Source organism: Neofelis nebulosa, chromosome 8 (genome assembly GCF_028018385.1).
Source record: "Neofelis nebulosa isolate mNeoNeb1 chromosome 8, mNeoNeb1.pri, whole genome shotgun sequence".
In the NCBI taxonomy this organism is placed as follows: domain Eukaryota; kingdom Metazoa; phylum Chordata; class Mammalia; order Carnivora; family Felidae; genus Neofelis; species Neofelis nebulosa.
Window position 1 is genome coordinate 3632164 of NC_080789.1, and position 20559 is coordinate 3652722.

General features: G+C 52.4%; 2 protein-coding genes across 3 annotated transcripts; both read left to right on the plus strand.

Moving 5' to 3' along the window:
• The first annotated feature begins 2374 nt into the window (after nt 1-2374).
• PKDREJ (polycystin family receptor for egg jelly) lies at nt 2375-9376 on the plus strand. Its single transcript, XM_058740994.1, has one exon. The coding sequence runs from the start codon at nt 2457-2459 to the stop codon at nt 9276-9278; it is 6822 nt and encodes a 2273-aa protein (XP_058596977.1). The 5' UTR covers nt 2375-2456; the 3' UTR covers nt 9279-9376.
• A 7036-nt stretch (nt 9377-16412) lies between these two features.
• Nucleotides 16413-20457, plus strand: CDPF1 (cysteine rich DPF motif domain containing 1). Of its 2 annotated transcripts, none has more exons than XM_058740999.1 (4): nt 16413-16507; nt 17161-17273; nt 17522-17633; nt 19621-20457. In XM_058740999.1, exons 2-4 carry the CDS (start codon nt 17161-17163, stop codon nt 19765-19767), a joined length of 372 nt encoding a protein of 123 aa, XP_058596982.1. In that variant the 5' UTR covers nt 16413-16507; the 3' UTR covers nt 19768-20457. The 2 variants fall into 2 exon arrangements, with proteins under 2 accessions (XP_058596982.1, XP_058596981.1); XM_058740998.1 differs by having other exon boundaries at nt 16472-16713.
• The last annotated feature ends 102 nt before the right edge of the window (nt 20458-20559 follow it).

Genomic DNA, 20559 nt, shown 5'->3' on the forward strand with positions numbered 1-20559 from the left:
CCGCCCCGGGGGCGCTCCGAGGGGGTCCGCGCCTGCCGGAGGGGAGGAGCCGCTGCGGGGGCCTCGGTGGGCGCACTCGCCTCCCCCGCAGGGCAGCGGGGCAGCTCGGGATTCGCTCTCCGTCCCAACTCCTGCCCCACCCCCGCCAGGGGGCTCCCGCCTGCAGGCGACCCTGTTGGGGCCGCCGCCGCGGAGTCCCTCGGGAGGCAGGGGGGAATCCTAAGGCAGCGGTCACTTTCAAGCTCTTTGGAGTCCCCCGCGGAAGCCTGGCGCGCACACGTTTCTAGAGGTCATTTTTTGAACTGAAGCAAACCGTGCTCACAACTACAGTCTGTGGAAGATAATGTGCTATATGATCCCCTTAGGTGACGTTTACCAACATGCAAAACAGTGCATTGCGGAGGGACTGGTTCCTGTGTAAACAGTCAAGAAACACGAGACAGCAGCAGAAACGAAACTCACATCAATGATGCCATGGTGGTGCTGAGAATTCTCTCTTGCAGGGCACGCGGAGGCCTCGGACTGCACTGGGATCCTTCTATCTCCTTGGCTGGGATGTGGGCATACCACTGCTCTTTATTTTTTATTTATCTTTGTAGATCTTAGATATACACTTCTCTGCTCTGCCATGCCGGCAAAACTTGTCCAGAGTTTTACGTGGTTGTCTGAACCACTGACACTGCACTTGTCTGGGACACTAAAGGCCCTCCGGGCCCAAACCCAGCCGCTGCCTCCACTTCCGGTTCCTCCCCATTTGGTCTGACACAGCCCCCTTACTTGAACCACCTCCCCCACCCCACCCCCTTCCTATGGCTTCCAGGACACCACACCTGCCTAGTTCCCCGCCAGCCCCACTGCGGCCGCTTCTCTGGCGCCTTGTTGGCCTGACCTCTAAATACTGGGGGAGTCCAGAGTCTGCCTTCTCCATTTATGCCTCCTCCCCTAACATGACCTCTGATGGCCCCAATCTGAGTTTTCAGCCCTCATCTTTCCTGTGGTTTTAGTCAGCTCAGGATGCTAAAACAAAATACCCTAGCGTGGGGGCTTGAGCGGTAAATATTTCTGGCAATACTGGAGCGGAAAGTCCAAGGTCTGGGGGCCAGCATGTCAGGTACTTGGTAAGGGCCGTCTCTCTAGTTTGCAGATGGCTGCCTTCTTACGTCCTTTCCTTGGTGTGAGGTGCACTCAGAGAGAATGCAAGAGAGAGATATAGAGAGAGAGAGAGAGAGAGAGAGAGAGGATAAGAAAATAAAAGCCCTATTAAATGTTGCCTACAAAAGACCACTTTAATATAAAGACATAAATAAAGTGAAAGTAAGTGAATGAGAAAAAATACGCCATATCGACCGTAGGCATAAGAAGGCTAGTATGGCTATTTTACTTTCCAGTTTCACTTAGATACAATTAACATATAACTTGGCTATTTTAATATCACGTAACTAGACTTCAAAACAAAGATTATTGCTAGGGATAAACACAGACATTTCACAATGATAAAAGGGCCAATTCATTAAGACATGACCTCAAAATGTGTATACATCTAATAGAGCCTCAAAATACATGAAGCAAAAATTGACAGAATTAAAAATAGACGCTTCTCTAGTAATAATAGGAGAGATTAACATCCTCTCTCAGCAACTGATAGAAAAGCTAGACAAAAACCCAGAGAGGACATGGAAGATCCAAGTGTCAATACCAACCATCTTGATTTGGTTGACATTTATAGGACAACCCGCCCAACAAAGGTGGGATAAGTGCACGTGGACAACACATCAAGGCAGACCACACTAGGTATGAGCTTTCAAGCAAGTCTCAATAAATGTAAAGGGATCAAAATCACATAGAATGTGTTCTCTGACCACAACAGGCTTAAGTTAGAAATCAAAACCCATAAAATTTCACAGAAACTCCAGATATCTGAAAAATAAACCACACATCTTTAATTTGTAGGTCAAAACCCAAACGGGAAAGTAGAAAAAAATTGAATGATAACGTTAGTACCACAAACAGGCAGGATGCGGTTACGCAGCGTCTGGTGGGACACTTAACAACCCTAAATGCTTCCATTAGAAAGAAGAAAGATCTACAATCAGTGACTTAGGGTTTCAACTTAAGAATGAAGAGCAAAAAAGAGAAACCCTGGGCTTTCGGGGAGCTCACAGACCCCGTCTTGAAACTGGATATTCCCAGGGGAGTGGGATTGCCGCTAAGGGGCCTTTCAGGCTGTTGGGAACCTTGGCAGAGTTAATTCCATCACCGCTCCCCGATCGAGGCCTACACTGTCGTGGGAGGGGCCGGGGGAGGGGGGGGATCCCGGAAGCCCAGGTCCCACTCGCCGCTCCAGGTCGTGACCCCGTCGCCGCTGTGATCCCGCGGCCCGCGCCCCACCCGCGGCCGTTGGCTGGACCCCCGGCGGCCTGCGGCGGCGGCTCCTAGGTTCCCGGGGAGGCGGCGCCATGCGGCCCGGGCCCGCGCTTCTCCTCCTGGGCCTGGGCCTGGTCTTGGGCCTGGTCCTGGGCCGCGGCCGCCTCCCGCGGCCCCCGGATCCTCGCACGGCCCGGGCCGCGGTCCTCGTTCCCGGGGCGCCCGGCCCCCGCCGCCAGGGCCCCTCCTCGGCCCGCCGGTCCCCGCCCGCCGCTCAGGGAGACGCGGCCGCGCTGCGCACCTTCGGGGGCGCCCCGGGCCTCGGAGAGCCGGGCGGCGGCGTCCGCCTCCGCCTGCGGCCCCGCGCGACCCCGGGAGGCGGCGTGGTCCTGAGCGGCCGCGGCGGCCTCTGCCTGCCCCGCGGCCCCGTGCGCCCTCTCTGCCTGCGGGTGCGCGTCCTGCTGCGCGCCCCCGGGGCCGCCGCGCCCACGCTCGTGGACCTGCAGCTGTGGGCGCGCCGCGGCCGCCTGTCCCTGCTGTGGCGCACCCCGCTGCACCGCGCGCTCGGGCGCCCGGAGTGGACCTTCCGCCTCGTACCCGTCCCACCCGCCAGCGTGCGGCGCCCCCGCCAGGCCTCCTCTGCCCTGCCCGCCGGCGACCCTCGCCTCTACGCGGGCTTCGTGGCCCAAGCCAAGTGCCCCACGGATGGGCCCACGCCTGTTGTTTTAGAAGCCGTCAACTCGGACGGCCCCCAAGCCATCGAGTCTTCGGTGTCCTGCCAGTTATCCGCACAGTTGCCCTGTGTTGTCAGCCTGGTAAGGATCAATAGGGACCAAGATCCGGTGGTGTTGAACAGGAGAATGCACACTACCTTGAATGCAACCTTTAAGTACGACTGCCTGGAAGCCACCTTATTTAATCCGAGTTGGCAAGTCTTTTCCGTGCCCTCCGTATCCGACGTGCCGGACTGGAATCAGCCTTTGGACGTACCACAACTCAGCCTAGGGAGGACTCCAGCGTATATGGAAATCCCCCCCAATTCTTTATCTTGGGGGGTGTACGTGTTTAATTTCACCCTAACCATCTACACAAGGAAGTCAAATACGCCTCGGGCAACAGGCTCCGATATCGTCTACGTCACCGTTCTTCGAAGCCCCCTACAGGCGGTGGTTATTCCTGCGAGGCCCAACATAACCATGAATTTCACAGATTCGCTGGTTCTGGATGGAAGCAGGTCCTCGGACCCAGATTCAGGCAACTCTTCAGAGGGACTCCTTTTTTCTTGGTACTGCACCAAAGATAAAAATAACTACCAAGGAGAGACAATTATAGTGGTAAGCAGGAAAGTCTGTCTCACTGCAAAGCAGACCGATCTGCGGTGGAAGGAGGCCTCTGGCCCCATCCTGTCATTTTTGCCAAGAACACTGAGAGGCAGAGATGTGTATTATTTCAGAATGGTGATCCGGAAGGGCAGTAGAACAGCGTATGCCGATCGGAGGGTGCATGTGCTCCCAGGACCAAGACCCGCAGCACACATTTCATGCATTGAAAATTGCAATCGTAATTTGATTATTTCAGATCGATTCTCTTTGTTTCTAAATTGCACCGGGTGTGTAGGAGACCCTGATTACTATAAGTGGTCGATTCTGTCGTCTTCAGGTAAAGAGATCATATTTGATTGGGCGAGACAAACCACAACAGGGAGGGCCAGGGCTTATCTGACCATAAAACCTTTTGCTTTTAGGGATTTTTCCGAAGCTGAGTTTTTGGTTTCTGTATACTCAATAACTTGGAGCGGAGCGGGCTTGACCTTGAGATACTCCTTTGTTATTAACTACGCTCCTCAGCCCGGGCAGTGCAACATCCATCCAGCTAAGGGGCTTGCACTTTTAACCAAGTTTGTCATCCGGTGTACTAATTTCACGGACAAGAACATCCCTCTTGCATACAAAATAGTAGTTTCTGATTTGTACGGTTTTGGGCAAATCAGTTCTGTGAAAGAGAACACCTTGGGGGCCATCCTGTATTGGGGGCATGAGTCCACATCACCCCCTTCCTTTCTCCCCGTTGGTGGATTGGCTAATCATTATGTCATGAAGATCATTGTTCAGGTATATGACTCTCTAGGAGCCTTTACTCCGGTGACCCTGCACGCCACCGTACGGACTCCTACGGACAAAATCTCATCAAAGAATGTGCTTGATGGATTATTCAATTTCACCATGGGACCAACTTCATCACTCTCTACTTTGCTTGACCAGCGGGAATTTTTGCCTGCAGGCTACTTAATTTATATAGCAGCTTCTGTGGTGAATAGCATGAAAGCTGACTTAACTTTGCAAGCTGACGAAACCAGACTCCGGGAACACCTCGTCAACCAGACTTTCGTTCTTCCCAACAGCACTTTGGAGGAAATTAGCCAGGTGGTCATGTGTATGGCTAAAGTAACCCAGACAACCTCTGGATTCACTCGAATGGCTCAGAAACTTGCCACAGTGAGGGTCTGGCAAGCCAACCATGCCCTACGACAATCTCATCAAAAACATAAATCCTTTGGCTCTGAACAAATAGAAATCGTGAGCACTGGGATATTAACAAGTCTGTCTAATATCCTTAAACTGAGTGTTCCCTATGAAGTAGTGGATGAGCCTTTCTATGGGTTGGAGTTTCTAGCAGACACAATATCGGCTGGCATGGTGCCAGGGAATGAAACCACTGTAATGACGGCCTCCAGCTTTAACATGTACCTCAGGAAGACAGAAAAGCGGGATATTAACGAGGCCTTCACCAACAAGAAGCTCGGCCGAAATTATTTTCGTCCAGTGCTCAATGTGAGCAGTGTCCCCCTTCTGCCTGAAAATGCTCCGATCTCCACCATGTTTTGTGAGTTTGCAGATGATCCCTTTCCTTGGTTAAGTCAGCAGGAAAGCTATTCTGCAGAGGTGGTTGGGCTCAAAATGACAGGCATCCCCGCCAAAGGCATCGTGCTAGAGATCACACCTGATGTGGTCGAAGTGCACATTGTCAGAAGAAACTTGAGCTTTGCAGCTTTTAATCTCACGGTGGGACCCGACAACGCGCCCCACAAAGTTAATGAGCCCTTCAAAAGGACGACGGGGGAGTTTAGCTTTGAGGTGGACAGCAGTGCAGTGAATGAGGTGCTGGTCCACATCGTGACGGAAGTCACCCTGGTGTTCACGGTGTTGGTATATGCTGGCAGTGAGATCACCCCCGCCGCTTTGGTGGCCACCTTCTTCGTGCCCTATGATATCCCTCCCATCGCCAACCAGAGTGACCTGTTTGACCAGGCCTGTGTGGTTAAGAAGGCCCGCGTGGTCTGCCTTCCACCGTCCCTGCTGCAAGTCATAGCTCAGCGAGGCAGCTCGTCCGAGTGTACCGTGACCATGGCTCTGCAGGCACCTCGCTTTGTCATGGCACCCAGTAACAAGCTAGTGAGAATCGCCCTTTTCAGCGTTCAGTGCTTAGACATGTACGGGATCCAGAGCGATTGGAGAGAAGACAACTGTGTTCTCGGAGAGGAGACCACCTGGGACAGAGTGCACTGTATCTGCAAAAACCCAATGAGGGCCCGGCGGCAGCTGGCCACGATCAAAAAAGCCGGCCTGCACCTGCAAACCCACTTTTTGACGGCCAATGTGATTGTGGTCCCTAATCCCGTAGATCTACGGCTGGAGGTCATCAGAAATGTCACCCAAAACCCCGTGACTCTCTTCACTGTACTTTTCATTATGCTCGTGTACGTATTCCTAGCGTTCTGGGTCTTGCACAAAGATGCCCTGGACCAGCTTCTTCGGCAATACGTGATAATCCTACCTGACAACGACCCTTATGATAAGGTGTGTTACCTGCTCACCATTTTCACAGGAATGCGCTGTGGGGCTGGGACCAGGGCCAACGTCTTCATCCAACTTAAGGGAACAGAAGGTGACAGCAACATGCATTGTTTGAGCCACCCCTATTTTACCACCCTCTACCGTGGAAGCATCAACACTTTCCTCCTCACAACAAAACGTGACTTGGGGGACATCCATTCCATTCGTGTGTGGCACAACAATGAGGGCAGAGCCCCCAGTTGGTATTTAAGCAGAATCAAAGTGGAAAATCTGTTGAGCAGACACATCTGGCTGTTCCTATGCCGGAAATGGCTTTCTATTGACACCTCTTTGGACAGAACATTTCACGTTACCCCTCCTGACCAGCCTCTAGAGAAAAGGGACTATTTCCTGATAGATTCCATTTACAAGCTGGAGAAAAATCACATGTGGTTCTCGCTTTTCTCCGGGGTCAGTGCTAGGCCGTTCAATAGGCTGCAGCGACTGTCCTGTTGTTTAGCCATGTTATTGTCTTCCCTTTTATGCAATATTATGTTCTTTAATCTCAACAAAAAAGAAGACACGGATCCCAAAGAGACAAAGTACATCAGGTCAATGATGATAGGATTGGAAAGTGTCCTAATCACCATCCCTGTGCAACTACTGATCGCCTTTTTGTTCACCTATTCCCAGAAGGAACCTCGCGTGACTGTAGAGGAGGTGTCTCCCCAGAAGACCCCCTTGATGCGAGTCCCAAGTGAATACTGGGAGGAACATCTGAAAAAGTGGCACGCTCAGGAAACCGACGGTGCCCCCGCCAGAGCAGCTTCGAAGCTCCCCCCCAGGAAAAGCCCTAAAGCTCCCAAAGCGCCAGAGCAGCACCGGGGTAAGAAAGCAGAGGGCAAGGTCTCCCGCCCCCGAGATGTTAACATGAACGCCAGTAACCGAAACGCAGAAGACGATCAAGAAGCTGCTCCTGCGCAGCCCTCCCAGACGAATCCTCTAGAACTCCAGGAGAAGCACAGGATCGTCCTGCCTGGGTGTTGCGTTTATATAGCATGGTTCTTGGTTTTCGCCACCTGCAGTATATCCGCGTTCTTCATTGTATTTTATGGGCTGACCTACGGCTACGAAAAGTCCATAGAGTGGCTCTTTGCTTCGTTTTGTGCGTTCTGTCTGTCCATTTTCCTGGTGCAGCCGTCCAAAATTATCCTCCTGTCAGGCGTCAGGACGAGCAGGCCCAAGTATTGTAAAAACCTCTCGTGGGCAAGCAAGTACCACTACACTGAGATCAAGCTGTTCCACGTGAAGATGGGCCCGGAAGAAATGAAAAGGCGACACAAGCAGATCACGCAGCTGCGAAGCTCAAGGATGTACCAACCCCTCACCGAAGACGAAATCCGAATATTCCAAAGAAAGAAGAGAACCAAGAGGAGGGCGCTCCTGTTCCTCAGTTACATTCTCACCCACTTCCTGTTTCTGGCGCTCCTGCTGAGGCTCGTGGCCCTCCTGCGCCACACCGACAGCTTCTACTACAACCAGTTCATCCGCGATCAGTTCTCTGTGGACCTCGGCACGGTGACCAAGCTGGAGGACATCTACCGGTGGCTGGACCACGTGCTGCTGCCTCTGCTCCACAACGACCCGAACCCAACTTTCCTTCCCGACAGCTCCTCCAAGATCCTTGGCCTTCCGCTCCTGAGGCAAGTGAGGGCCAAACCCGGCGAAAAACTCTGCCCACCCGCCCAAGACTTTGTGCAGAACAGCACCGACAGAGACATCCACTGTCATCCGGAGTATGGCACGGACCCAGAAGACACCAGAAGCTACTCTAACGTTTGGGATAAAGTGGGTAAGCGGGCTGTGGACAAGAACACCAATGGGTTTACTTACAAGCCTCAAGAGAAGATGTGGGCGTATTTCTCCCATGGACTCTTACACACCTACAGGTCGGGGGGCTATGTGTTCTATTTTTTTCCAGAACAGCAGCAGTTTAATTCCAGCGTGCGGCTCGGGGAGCTCCAGAGCAACAACTGGCTTGATGAGAAGACCTGGGCCGTGATTCTGGAGCTGACCACCTTTAACCCAGACGTCAGTCTATTCTGCAGCATTTCTGTCATTTTTGAGGTTTCACAGCCGGGAGTCGTAAACACAAGCACGTCCGTGCATTCCTTCTTGCTTGCTGACTTCGACAGGAGGACGTCCGCTGAGATCTACCTGTATGCGGCCGTCCTCATTTTCTTCGTAGCCTACGTTGTCGACGAGGGCTATATCATTTTGCAAGAAAGGGCATCCTACGTGACAAGTGTGTACAATTTGCTCAACTTTGCTCTAAAATGCATATTTACCGTGCTGATCGTGCTCTTTCTCAGGAAACACTTCTTGGCCGCTGGCATAATTCAGTTTTACCTGTCAAACCCCGTGGAGTTTGTCCCCTTCCATGCAGTTTCTCAGGTAGATCACATCATGAGGATCATTTTGGGTTTCCTGTTGTTTCTGACCATCTTGAAGACCCTCAGGTACTCCAGATTCTTTTATGACGTGCGCCTGGCCCAGAGGGCCATTCAGACCGCCCTCCCCGGCATCTGCCACATGGCGCTGGTGGTGTCCGTGTATTTCTTCGTGTACATGGCCTTTGGCTACCTGGTGTTTGGCCAGCACGAATGGAACTACAACAACCTGATTCACGCCACGCAGACAATATTCTCCTACTGCGTTTCGGCTTTTCAGAACACTGAGTTCTCCAGCAACCGGGTGCTGGGGGTCCTGTTCCTCTTGTCCTTCATGCTGGTGATGATCTGTATACTGATCAACTTATTTCAGGCGGTGATTTTGTCGGCCTATGAGGAAATGAAGCAGCCCGTGTACGAGGAGCCATCGGACGAAGCGGAAGCAATGACCTATCTGTGTCACAAGCTAAGGACCGTGTGTCGGTGTGTGTTCTTCCAACCCAAGGCTAGAGACAAACCGGAGTTCTTTGAGGACATGCTGTATGGGCAGCCGGAGAAGAAGAGCCGCCGGTATCTGGGGCTCAAGACCAGAAACATTAACGGGAAGAAAATGGTTTATCTCGTTGTATGATCAGGGACAGTGTCAAGAACCACAGGCAAGAGTACCGCCCCCTCTCCGCCCCAATCTACCTTCCCAGGGCAGAGCCTTCTCCTGCTGAGAATTGGCCCCCCACCAAGGGCTGGGAGCTGAGAGCCTGTGGCTCCCTCAGTTCCTCTGGGACCTCCCTCTGCAGACCAGGGCGGAGCCTCCCCGCCCCGCCCCTCCCCTCCCCACCCCTACCTCCCACACTCCAGCTGGGGCAGGGCTGGAGGGACCTTGTGGGGAGTTCCAGGATTTGTTCCCCTGCGTTTGAATTCAGGGATGGGAACTAACGGTCGGAAGTCTGAAGCTCCCCACCTATTCTTTAGGGCGACTGCAAGTTAAAGATGTAAAGTTTAACGACACTTTCCGGGCCTTGAGACATGAATTTCGTTTAACGACCAAAACGTTGTGTGTGTTGGGGCAAGGGTTCACAGTGAAAGACAGCAAATGTTCTATGTGTGTGACGACAGTAATATATCCATCCAGGACTGGGGCTCTGGGTTGTTGGTGGCATGGTGGATTACTTAGGAGTATTAAAGAAAATGTGGCTTATTGTTTAAGAGAAACAGGGGTAGTAGTCTTACAGTTTCACTCAGAAGCATGTTCATTTATGCAGATGCCACTTTAAGCTTTATCAGAATTAAATGTGAGCTTTCTTCTCTGAGAGTTGCAGTGATTTCTGCGTGAGGGGCATATACTTGGATGGCTCCTGCCTTCCACGTGGAGGGCAGGCAGAGGGGGACGACCAAACCAGGGGGGCGGCGGCTGCGTGCCAGGCGCCTGCAGTTTCCCCAGGGCCCCTGCGGTCCTGAGTGGGGTGGGGATGGCCATGGCACTCCGTGCTCCATGCGACTCACACAGCAGGGTCCACAGGGCAGATACGGTTTTTCTAAGTCCCCTTGTGGGGAGGTCATGGGAGTGGCCGGGTCCATACTGGCCCGCTGGCCTCCACTGGCGTGCACGTTCATAGATGGCACCCCTCTTTACCACCCGACTCCTGAACAGGTTGAGAACAAGTAAACACAGGGGCCGAATAATTACTTTTTACCTGCAGAGGCTGGTTGTGGTCCGGTCAGATCCATGCACTTGCCTGTGGGAGTGCAGGATGAGAGGGTTTAAGCCCCAGCCATGGGAAGCCGGGGGCAGTCCTCCCCTTAGAGCTTGGGAGACCCACACAGGCATGGGGTCAATGCGCCCAGACACTCTTCCCAAATTAGCAATCAGCTGAAGTCTGGGTCCCTCTCCAGGCTCAGGGCACACCGGTTGGCCTCCCTTCCCAGGAAGAATGTTCTGGGGGTGGCTGTACCCCATGACCTGGAGCTCTTCACTGGGAGGGAGGGAGTGCCAGCTGGAGAGGCCTCCTGGTGCAGGAAGGGGACCACCCCCTCCTGGTACCGACATGGAAGCCGTCTGAGCGAGGACCAGGCAGACAGCTGTAGGTCCAACGAAGGAGACGAGGCTCTCAACTTCTGTTTACAATGAGAAGTCTGGCAGTCACAGGACTTTCCCACGCATATCAGGAAAGAAGAGAGCGCCAGGGGCCTTCTAATCCAATAGAGCAATGATAAGTATTATATGGTTAAGAAATGTAGAAATGCCAATGCAACATTATCAGGAAAACAAAGTAACAAGTGAGACAAATATACAGGGTTTTTTTGAAGGAGTTGTCATCATCATCATCGTCATCATCGTCATTACCTTATTTTCATACACAAAAACATAAGATGTGAATGGTTCTAGACTTTTTCCTCCTGTTGGGTTGTGGCTGCTTCCTCACCAGGAAGGAAAAAGTGCATCCACATGGGTTTCTCTGGGGACCCTGTGCAGTTCAAGCAACGAAACCACAACTTAGCAAGTTTAAAGCCATTTCTAAAGATTCCTTTGTCCTCCTCATATTTCCAGGAATAGCGTAGCTATGTTCCAGAACAAGTTGGCGACAGTTCTGAATACCCTCCCAAGTCCGCACCGAACAGGAAACCAAGATGAACGTTCTTGGGATTTGTTCTCAGTTTAGCCCCTTAAGAACTCTGGAATTCAACAAATCTTCTAGAGAGCTCTCCGTCTGTGGCTCTGGGCGGGGGGCTACATCCGCCTCAGACTCTTGTTCATTCCAAAAACTTGCATTTTTTACAATTTTATTTTATTTTAGATAGAGTGTGCACGAGTGGCCAGAGCAGAGCCCAACATGGGGCTCAATCCCATGCGGAAATCAAGAGTCGGATGCTCGACTGACTGAGCCACCCAGGGCTCCGAAAACTTGCATTCTCAAAAAATCTTTTTTTTTTTTTTAACTTTATTTATTTTGAGAGACAGAGAGAGTGAGTGGGGGAGGGGCAGAGAAAGAGGGAAAGAGAGAGAATCCGAAACAGGTTCCCGCACCGTCAGCACAGAGCCTGACGTGGGGCTGGAACTCATGAACTGTGAGATCACGACCTGAGCCGAAATCAAGAGCTGGATGCTTAACCGACTGAGCCACTCAGACGCCCCGGAAACTTGCATTTTTAAGGCCTGCTTCTGTATGTATGTTTTACTGTTCAAAATTTACTTAAAAATGATACAACAGGGGCGCCTAGGTGGCTTGGTCGGTTGAGCGTCCGACTTCGGCTCAGGTCATGATCTCACGGTCCGTGGGTTCGAGCCCCGCGTCAGGCTCTGTGCTGACGGCTCAGAGCCTGGAGCCTGTTTCAGATTCTGTGTCTCCCTCTCTCTCTGCCCCTCCCCTGTTCATGCTCTGTTTCTCTCTGTCTCAAAAATAAATAAACGTTAAAAAAAAAAATTTTTTTTTAAATGATAACAACAGTAAAGGCATTTTGTCCACAGGCAACAAAAACAGGTCTCTAGATGCATCCTCCCTCCTCCACACCACAGAGAGCCGAACTTTGCCTTCTTTGCCTTGAGCCGGAAGGAAGCGACGGTGGTAAGTCCAGTGTGTGGCTGGTATCCAGTGTATCGTGTGTGTTACAAGGGCTTCACTGGACGCTGGTTACATTGTTGTTCTTTGTGCAGATTCATTTTGCCATACACTTAGGAAGGCTGGACTTTTCTGGATGTATATTCTACTTTTACAAGCTTACTTTAAAAACTCAGGCCTGGGGCACCTGGGTGGCTCAGTCTGTCAAGCATCTGACTTCAGCTCAGGTCATGATCTCGAGGTTCGTGGGTTCGAGCCCGACGTCGGGCTCTGTGCTGGCAGTTCAGAGCCTGGAGCCTGCTTCCGATCCTGTCTCCCTCTCTCTCTGCCCCTCTCCCACTTGCACTCTGTGTGTGTGTCTCTCTCTCAAAATAATAAACATTAAAAAAGTTGTTAAGTACCGCCAGAACATATGGGTAATTATCTTCCCTAGCAAGTTACTCCTTGGGGAAGGTGGCACCAGGAGATGTTACAAGCCTCCATATGTCTAAATATTTAAAGGTTATGAAACAAACTTACAAACCATTACATATAATATATTCTATCCACCTACCTTGACAGACACACCTTTGTAATGAGAAAAACTATGTAAAGCGATGGTTTTTATATAGCTGAAAATTGGCAAAATATCAAAGATAACTGAATTATTATTGTGTACATTTGGGTGTTCTCTTGAGGGCCACTGGCCCTTGGATGAGCGAAGAGACGTACATAATCTATATGTAAAGTATTACGTACGCATTCCTATAAAACTGTGTTCTTTTGCTGTCATTACAGAAAAAAATCGTGTTAAGAACAAAGATTTTCATATAATTATGTCCTGTGGACGATAATGCCAAGTTACACAGCTTTTCCTGAGTCCTCAGAGCACATGGATTGTTTCTAATTATTTCAGTTGGGAGAGCATGCACTCTCCTGAGGGGAGTGGCAACTGGAATTGTCGATAATTTTTTAAGTTTATTTAATCATTTTGAGAGATAGTATGCACAGGGGAGGGAGAGAGACAGAGACAGAGACAGAGGGAGAATCCCAAGCAGGCTCGCGCTGTCAGCTCAGAGTCTGACTCGGGCCTCGAACTCTCAAACCATGAGATCATGACCTGAGCTGAAACCAAGAGTCGGACGCTTAACCGACTGAGCCCCCCAGGTGCCCCGGTCAATAAAATTCTTAAAGATAATTTTTTAAATGTTTATTTATTTTTGAGAGAGAGAGAGAGAGACAGAGCGGGAGCAGGAGAGGGCAGAGAGAGAGAGAGACAGAGGGCGACACAGAATCGGAAGCAGGCTCCAGGCTCTGAACTGTCAGCACAGAACCTGATGAGGGGCTCAAACTCATGAACCATGAGATCATGACCTGAGCTGAAGTCAGATGCTTAATCGATTGAGCCACCCAGGAGCCCCGTCAATAAAATTCTTAGATCTTTAAATTTAGAATTGCACCCACGGATGTCAACGTCATGTTTGCACATCGTAAAGACAGCACATGTGAAAAACTTTCATTTCTTCATCTAAATGTTATCCTCATCTCATGTCTACCACCATTTCTCACAGCTTACCTCCATCCAGAAGGTATTTGTGTTTTGCTAAGTTCACATTTTCCAGTGCTGGGATATTATTAAGAGAAGCGGAGGGGCACCTGGGTGGCTCAGTCGGGTAAGCGTCCGACTTCAGTCAGGTCACGATCTCACAGTTCATGAGTTCAAGCCCTGTGTCGGACTCAGCGTTGACTGTGCAGGGCCTGCTTGGGATTCTGTGTCTCCCTCTCTCTCTTCCCCTCTGCCTTGCTCTCTCTCTCTCAGAAGTAAACATTAGAGAGAGAGAGAGAGAGAGAGAGAGAGAGAGAGAGAGAGAGAAGCGGAAACTGCCTCAGTCCACTCACTTTGTTCAAATCCCTTTTCGATAGAGATCCACCTTGATCCAAAGTGGCCTGAAAGCAGTCTCTATAGAGGTAAGTTCCAGGATTCTTTGGCACGAATCTTCTGCATCAAATTTGAATGCTATTTTGGTGTTTTTAAAAAGATACTTTAGGGGCGCCTGGGTGGCGCAGTCGGTTAAGCGTCCGACTTCAGCCAGGTCACGATCTCGCGGTCCGTGAGTTCGAGCCCCGCGTCGGGCTCTGGGCTGACGGCTCGGAGCCTGGAGCCTGTTTCCGCTTCTGTGCCTCCCTCTCTCTCTGCCCCTCCCCCGTTCATGCTCTGTCTCTCTCTGTCCCAAAAATAAATAAAAAACGTTGAAAAAAAAAATTAAAAAAAAAAAAAAAAAAAAAAGATACTTTATTTTTTTAGATCAGTTTTAGGTTCACCTCAAACAAGCTACAGAGATTTTCCAGTGACCCCCCCCCCTCCCCCCACATGCACAGCCTCCCCAGTTACCAACATCCACCAGGTGGTTCATTGGTTACAACTGGTGAATCTACATGGTCACCCCAAACCCATAGTTGACATTAGGGCTCACTCTTGGCGTCGTATGTTCTAGGAATTCGGACAAATGTGTAATGATATGGATCACTATTATATTACCATACAGAATAATTTCACTGCCCTAAAGATCCTCAGTGTCCCAACTATTCATCCCTCCCTCCCCTGTAACACCTGACAACCACTGATCTTTTTACTTTCTCCATAGTTTTGCCTTTCCCACAATGTCATATAGTGGGAATTATATAATATATAAGCTTTTCAGATTGGCTTCTTTCACTTAGTAACATGCATTTAAGTTTCCTTTATGTCTTTTTGTTTGTTTTGTTTTTGTTTTTGTTTTTTTCTTTATGTCTTTTCATGACCTGATAACACCTCTCTTTTCAGTCTCAAGTAAGATTCCATTGCCCGGATGGACCACAGTTTACTTATCCATTCACCTGCTGAAGGACATCTTGGTTGCATCCAAGTTTGGGCAATTATGCACAGAACTGTTATACCCTGCACCCACATGCAGGTTTTGTGTGGACGTAAGTTTTAACTCCTTTGGGGAGTCCCAAGGAGTATGATTTGCTGGGCTGTATGCTGAGCGTATGTTTAGTTTTGTAACAAAATGCCAAACCATCTTCCCAAATGGTTGTACCATTTTGTATCCCGCCAGCCATGAAGGAGAGTTCCTGGTGCTCCACACCCTTGTTGGCATTTGGTGTTGTGAGCGTTTGGATGTTGGCCATTCTAATAAGTATGGAGTGGGAACTCATTGTTTCAAGCCACATTTCCCTGATGATCTGGGACATGGAGCATCTTTTCACATGCTTACCTCCCGTCTGTATTTTCTTTGGTGAGATGTCTGTTCAGGTCCATTTTTAAATCAGGTTTTCTTTTAGTTGAGTTTTTTAGAGTTGTTTGTATATTTTGGATAACAGTCCTTTATCATATACATCTTTTGGAAGTATCTTTTCCCATTCTGTGGCCAGATGTTTCATTGTTTTGATATAGTGCTTATGCTACATGGTAGTTTCTCTACGTGTAGCTGAAATCAAGAGTCGGCTGCTTAACTCACTGAGCCACCCAGGGAAACTACTTAAAAATATATATATTTGGGGATAATATTAAACCTTGTGGATTTTTTTGGTAAACTTTTTCTTATACTCAAAGCTGTGGATAGCTCAAATTTAAAATTAACTTTACTTTCTATCAAGGACGAATATTTGCTCTTTGAGTATTTCCCTTGGCTCCCCCATCTAGTCCATCTGGTAACTTGTCTAACCTGATCTCTATCCTGAGATCAAGGTCGTGTATCTGAGTGGTTACAGGTTATCTATGCAATGCTTCCTCCAGATGGTCCACCTTTGGGCAGACCCAGAAAAAACCCCCAACAGTAGAAGATCTTTGAATTGACCCAAAAAATACCCTTGCTGTAAGCACCCCGAGGTCAAAACCGCTAGAAAGAACATCAGAGTGCTTGCTAAAATCCCTGGGGCCCAGGTCCTGGAGTAGTTGTTATTCCCAGAATTACTAAAATGCCTTGTATATATTCCTTATTTCTCAAGTCCCCAAAGGATAAAGTCCCAACCCCCAGAGAGCAAACGGGAGCCTGGGACCAGCCGCAACACGATACCCGCGCGACGCGCTCCTACCAGAGGAAGACCTCACTCACTCCAGCCGCCGCCGCGCCCCGCAGCCGGAAGTCCACCCTGAAGTTCCGCCCCAGGCTGCCGGGGGCGGGGCCACGCACGCGCCCTGGGCCGGGGCCGTCGGGGGCGGGGCCGGGGCCGCCGGGGGCGGGGCCGCGCAAGCGCCTTGGGCCGGGCCGGTTACCGGCGGCGAGTGGCGCGTCCTGGAGGCGCTGGCGGCTCGGCGGAGGGTTGTGGTGTCCCGGGCTCCGAGGTCCGAGCGGCCGCCCGTGGCGTTGGGGCGGGATGGAGGACGCGGGAAGGCTCCCCGGAGGCGGGCTCGGGCGTGCGCGGCCCTCCAGGAAACTGAGGCAGGCAGGCGGAGATGGCGCGGCCGCCTTCCGGACGTAGGGGGGTGCTGACGAAGCCCGGGGAGACTTGCATCGGCCCCCTTTGCTTAGAGAAGCGCGAAAAGGATCTGTACGGAAAAGAAACCCTGTAGATGTGTATATTCAAACTGCCGAAGGCCAAAAATAAGAGAAAATCTTGGAAGTAGCCCGAGGGAGGTTCCGGAGGTGGAGGTGGGGGGAAGCCTTGTAGGTGGAGCGAGAGCGAGGAGGCGGGCAAGTGCAGGGTAGCGAAGGGTGCGAGGGGGCCGTCCTGGAAATAGGTACTGTCGGGGGTAAAGAGAGCTCAAATGGCCAGGGGCTGAGCGGATTCTGTAGTCCGTTGAGGCTTGAAGCATCGCCCAGAGCCTTGACTCGCGCGAACTTGTGTTGACTTTTGTCCGCTTGCTTTGAACTTGAGGTTCCTTGTCTGTAAGGGATATCCTGGGTCTTACGGGTAAGAAACACGCAGCCGGAGGCTTAGGAGATGAGCACAGTTCCCGGTTCTGCAGGTGACGCGCCCTGTCTCTTGAACTTGCAGATGGAGTGTGAGGCAGACCACCGTCCCCTGGGTGTGTTTAAGTGCCAGCTCTGTGCCCTGACAGCCCCATACAGCTACGTGGGGCAGAAGCCCCCTGACACCCAGTCTGTCGTGTGAGTACCCCGTTTCAGGCCCCTGGCCATGGAAGCCCCCTCCTCCCCCAGGTCCCCTGGCCGGAGCTGTTGGCTGGTGCCAGCCTGAGTGTGATGCACGACTTGGGTGTTGAGCTGTAGGTCCATCCCTGTCCGGGCTCTGGACACTTCAGGAGTGTCCTGAGGGGTCACCCAGCTCCTCCGGAACCTCCAGGCCCCTTCCTACCCCCCTTAACCCGGAGACCGACACCTGCCTTACTGTCCTGCAGCCTTCTGGAGGAGAGTTATGTCATGAAGGACCCCTTCACCTCAGACAAGGGCAGATTCCTGGTCCTCGGCTCTCAGTGCAGTTTGTGCAGCCGGCTGGTGTGTGTGGGCCCGGTGGGTAAGCTGCGTGGGCTGGGGCTGCCTTCCCTCCCTCCCCGTGGCCGGGACCCCACATGCACGAGTGTGGGAAAGGTGACGCGTGAGCCTTCCTGACGTCGGCGTGAGCATCCGCCTTTCCTTGCTGGGTGATTCTAGGAGCCCTCCCAGTCACTCGGTGGGGGCCAGGGGGTTCTTGGAGGCCACGTCATTATGGATGGGTCCTGCGGCCAACGGAAGTGAGCAGACAGGCAGAGGGGCAGGCTGGGGTCAGTCGCAGGGTCTCCATGCTGGCTGAGCAGTGGGTGCTGACAGCCCTTCCCCCACCCCGCACCAGCCTTGCGGGTGGCCATTGTTCTTCTCTCCGGGGGACGGTGACCTTCTTCCTACTTGGTCTTGGCGGGACCTTCCAGAGGAAGGAACTGTGCTTTCTGGAGCATTCTTGAGCATTCCTGTGCTTGGGGCCTGTTTTACCAGTGCAGATTCCTTCAATCTGGCCCAAGCCTAGCTGGGCAAAACCGTATTATACTGATCTGATAGATGAAAAAATGAGGTTTGGAGAGGTTGAGTGGGCCCAGTCCACCAGGGTGGTGAGCCTGTTGTTTGAAAACCCGAGGATGGAGGGAGGTGGAGGAGTGCGGCCCCCGTAACCTGAGTGACGGGCAGTAGAGGGGTCCCTGCCTTTCTGCCAGAGGGCAAAGTGCCAACAAGGTTTAAACAGCCTCTGTCCCTGCAAGGCCAAGGTGATGAGATTTGATGGGGTGGGAGGAAGCCTCCGTGAGGCAGAGGCCTGGGGTGTTTGGAGATGGGCGGCTGGTGAGGACTCAGTGGGAGAGAGGAAGCTGCGAGATGAAGACCGGAAAGGGGGGCGGCGCCAGGTGGCGAGAAGCCTTGAATGCCACGCTTACAAATTGGGCTGCCCTTGGTGAGCAGAGGAGAGGGTGCCCCGTGTGGTCTCCGAAGTCTCCAGTGTTCTTTGATGGAACAATTTGTTAGTGACAAGTGAGTCCTCTCTCTTACATGGGAACAGCTCTCTCCTGAGAACTGTAGGAAGGGCAGCCTTGTCTTAGCTGAGGCACACTCTGAGCTGCTGGAACAGAGACCCCAAAATACAGTGGCATGATTATGACAAACCGTATCCACTTATTTTTCATACGTGTAAGAGTCCGGAGCAGGTGATGCCGGCAGGAAAGACACTGCTGCCACTCAGCACGTCACATCCACTGGGTCCACGGTGGCTGCTGCGGCTCCTGCCATCGTACCTATGCTCCCGCCAGCAGGAAGAGACAGGGAGCACATCCCCATTCCTTCAAAGGGCATGACCAGGAGGTGGCACAGAGCTGCCATGTGGCCACACCCAGTGGCAGAAGGGGCTGGGAAAGCAGTCTTTGGACAGGGCCTGGGCAGTGAGTCTCCGTAGTTCAGTGACAGAGGATGGGCACGGGGGAGAATGGCCGTGGTTGTGACCTCCTGCCCAGACCAGCCACCTGCTCGTGGCCCTTTCGGTCTGCGGTGGTGCCCCCAGCACTGGTGGTTACCAAGTCTGTGTCCCACTCGTGCGATAACCAGGAGAGGGAGGGATCTAGGATTTCTGACTGTTTAGGTGTGGCCTCTGCTCCGGCTTATTGTTTGCCCTTGACCACGACGGAGCAGGGCAGACCCCCAGAGTCTTTCTGTGCCATCCCGCCTCTTTCACCCTGGTTAACCCAGGCCTGCATTGCCTCTCTCTTTGACGCCTTTGCCAGCCTCGGTGGGTGATTATCGCAGGCTGAAGGGTCTGGGTGTGTTTCCTGCCCCCTCTCTCCTCCATCTTTTTCCCTTAGGTGATGGCCACGTTCTTGGAGGGGGCTGGCTGGCCCCCAGGCCCTGCTCTCCCTTGTGCTGTACTAGTCACCGCCCCCCCACCCCCACCCCGTGTGTGGAAAGGGCTGGGCTTGGGGAGGAGCTGCTCCGTGCTCCCCATTCTGTGGTACTTAGCCCCCACCCTTCCCCTCTGCTCTTTCAGGAGTGCAGTTTATTCTATTCCAAGAGGTTTTGCCTCCCCTGTGTCCGGGAGAACATCGATGCCTTCCCTTGGGAAATTCGGCAAGACTTGGGGAAAAGGAAAGATCCATCAAAGAAGCCTGCCAGCCAGCCTGGTTCGAGGACATGAGTGCAGCCTGGGCCAGGGAGGGGGCTGAGCTGGGAACTGCTCTGCCCGGCCCTTTTCGGGGCCATCAGGAGCAGCGTTGGGAGCTGGAGGGAGCTGGGGCCCAGCCTGCGGCAGCAAGAGAACAGGGAGACATGCAGAGAAGGCCCTCAGAAGGCTGACCTCAGACCACACCTCCTGCAGACCTAGCCCCGTCCAGAGCCGCCCTCGACGTTGAGACCACAGGGCAGGAACCGAACAACGAGCAACGGCTGAGAACTGGCACAAAGCCAGCCAGGGCTGGGCCTGCTGGCCCTTCTGCTCTCCTTCCGGACCTGGGGCTCTAGGCCTTCCTGCAGGGTCATCCCCCGGCTTGTTTCCTGCTCGCTCGAGGCCCCCTGGGGGCCCTCTGTGCCCTTCGCACTATTCGTCAGATCCAGGAGTTGCCTCCAGGTGACATGGTGCTCTGCCCAACCCCGAGGACACAGAAGCCAAGGGACAAAGCTCCCTGTCTTGGCCCAGGCCACCTGTCCCTTCCTGCTCACCTGGAGGCAGGAGGGCTGGTGCCTCCCGCTTCCCGTCCCCGGAAGTGAGCGTTCACGCAGATCACGCAGGACAGTGACGTGCAGGAATGTGCCCGGGTGTGCGGAGAGAGATTAGGGGGCCTGGGGACAGTAGGATTTCACTTCCCACCCTTGTGATGCTTAGAAAGTGTTTTTAGGGGCGCCTGGGTGGCGCAGTCGGTTAAGCGTCCGACTTCAGCCAGGTCACGATCTCGCAGTCCGTGAGTTCGAGCCCCGCGTCAGGCTCTGGGCT

What these genes read in the sequence shown, in the direction of transcription:
- CDPF1 (XM_058740999.1), top strand. Translation starts at nt 17,161, where the DNA reads ATGGAGTGTGAGGCAGACCACCGTCCCCTGGGTGTGTTTAAGTGCCAG. An exon ending in CCTGACACCCAGTCTGTCGT is followed by an intron (nt 17,274 to 17,521) that starts GTGAGTACCCCG and finishes ACTGTCCTGCAG; the next exon opens with CCTTCTGGAGGAGAGTTATG. An exon ending in GGCTGGTGTGTGTGGGCCCG is followed by an intron (nt 17,634 to 19,620) that starts GTGGGTAAGCTG and finishes CTGCTCTTTCAG; the next exon opens with GAGTGCAGTTTATTCTATTC.
- PKDREJ (XM_058740994.1), top strand. Translation starts at nt 2,457, where the DNA reads ATGCGGCCCGGGCCCGCGCTTCTCCTCCTGGGCCTGGGCCTGGTCTTG.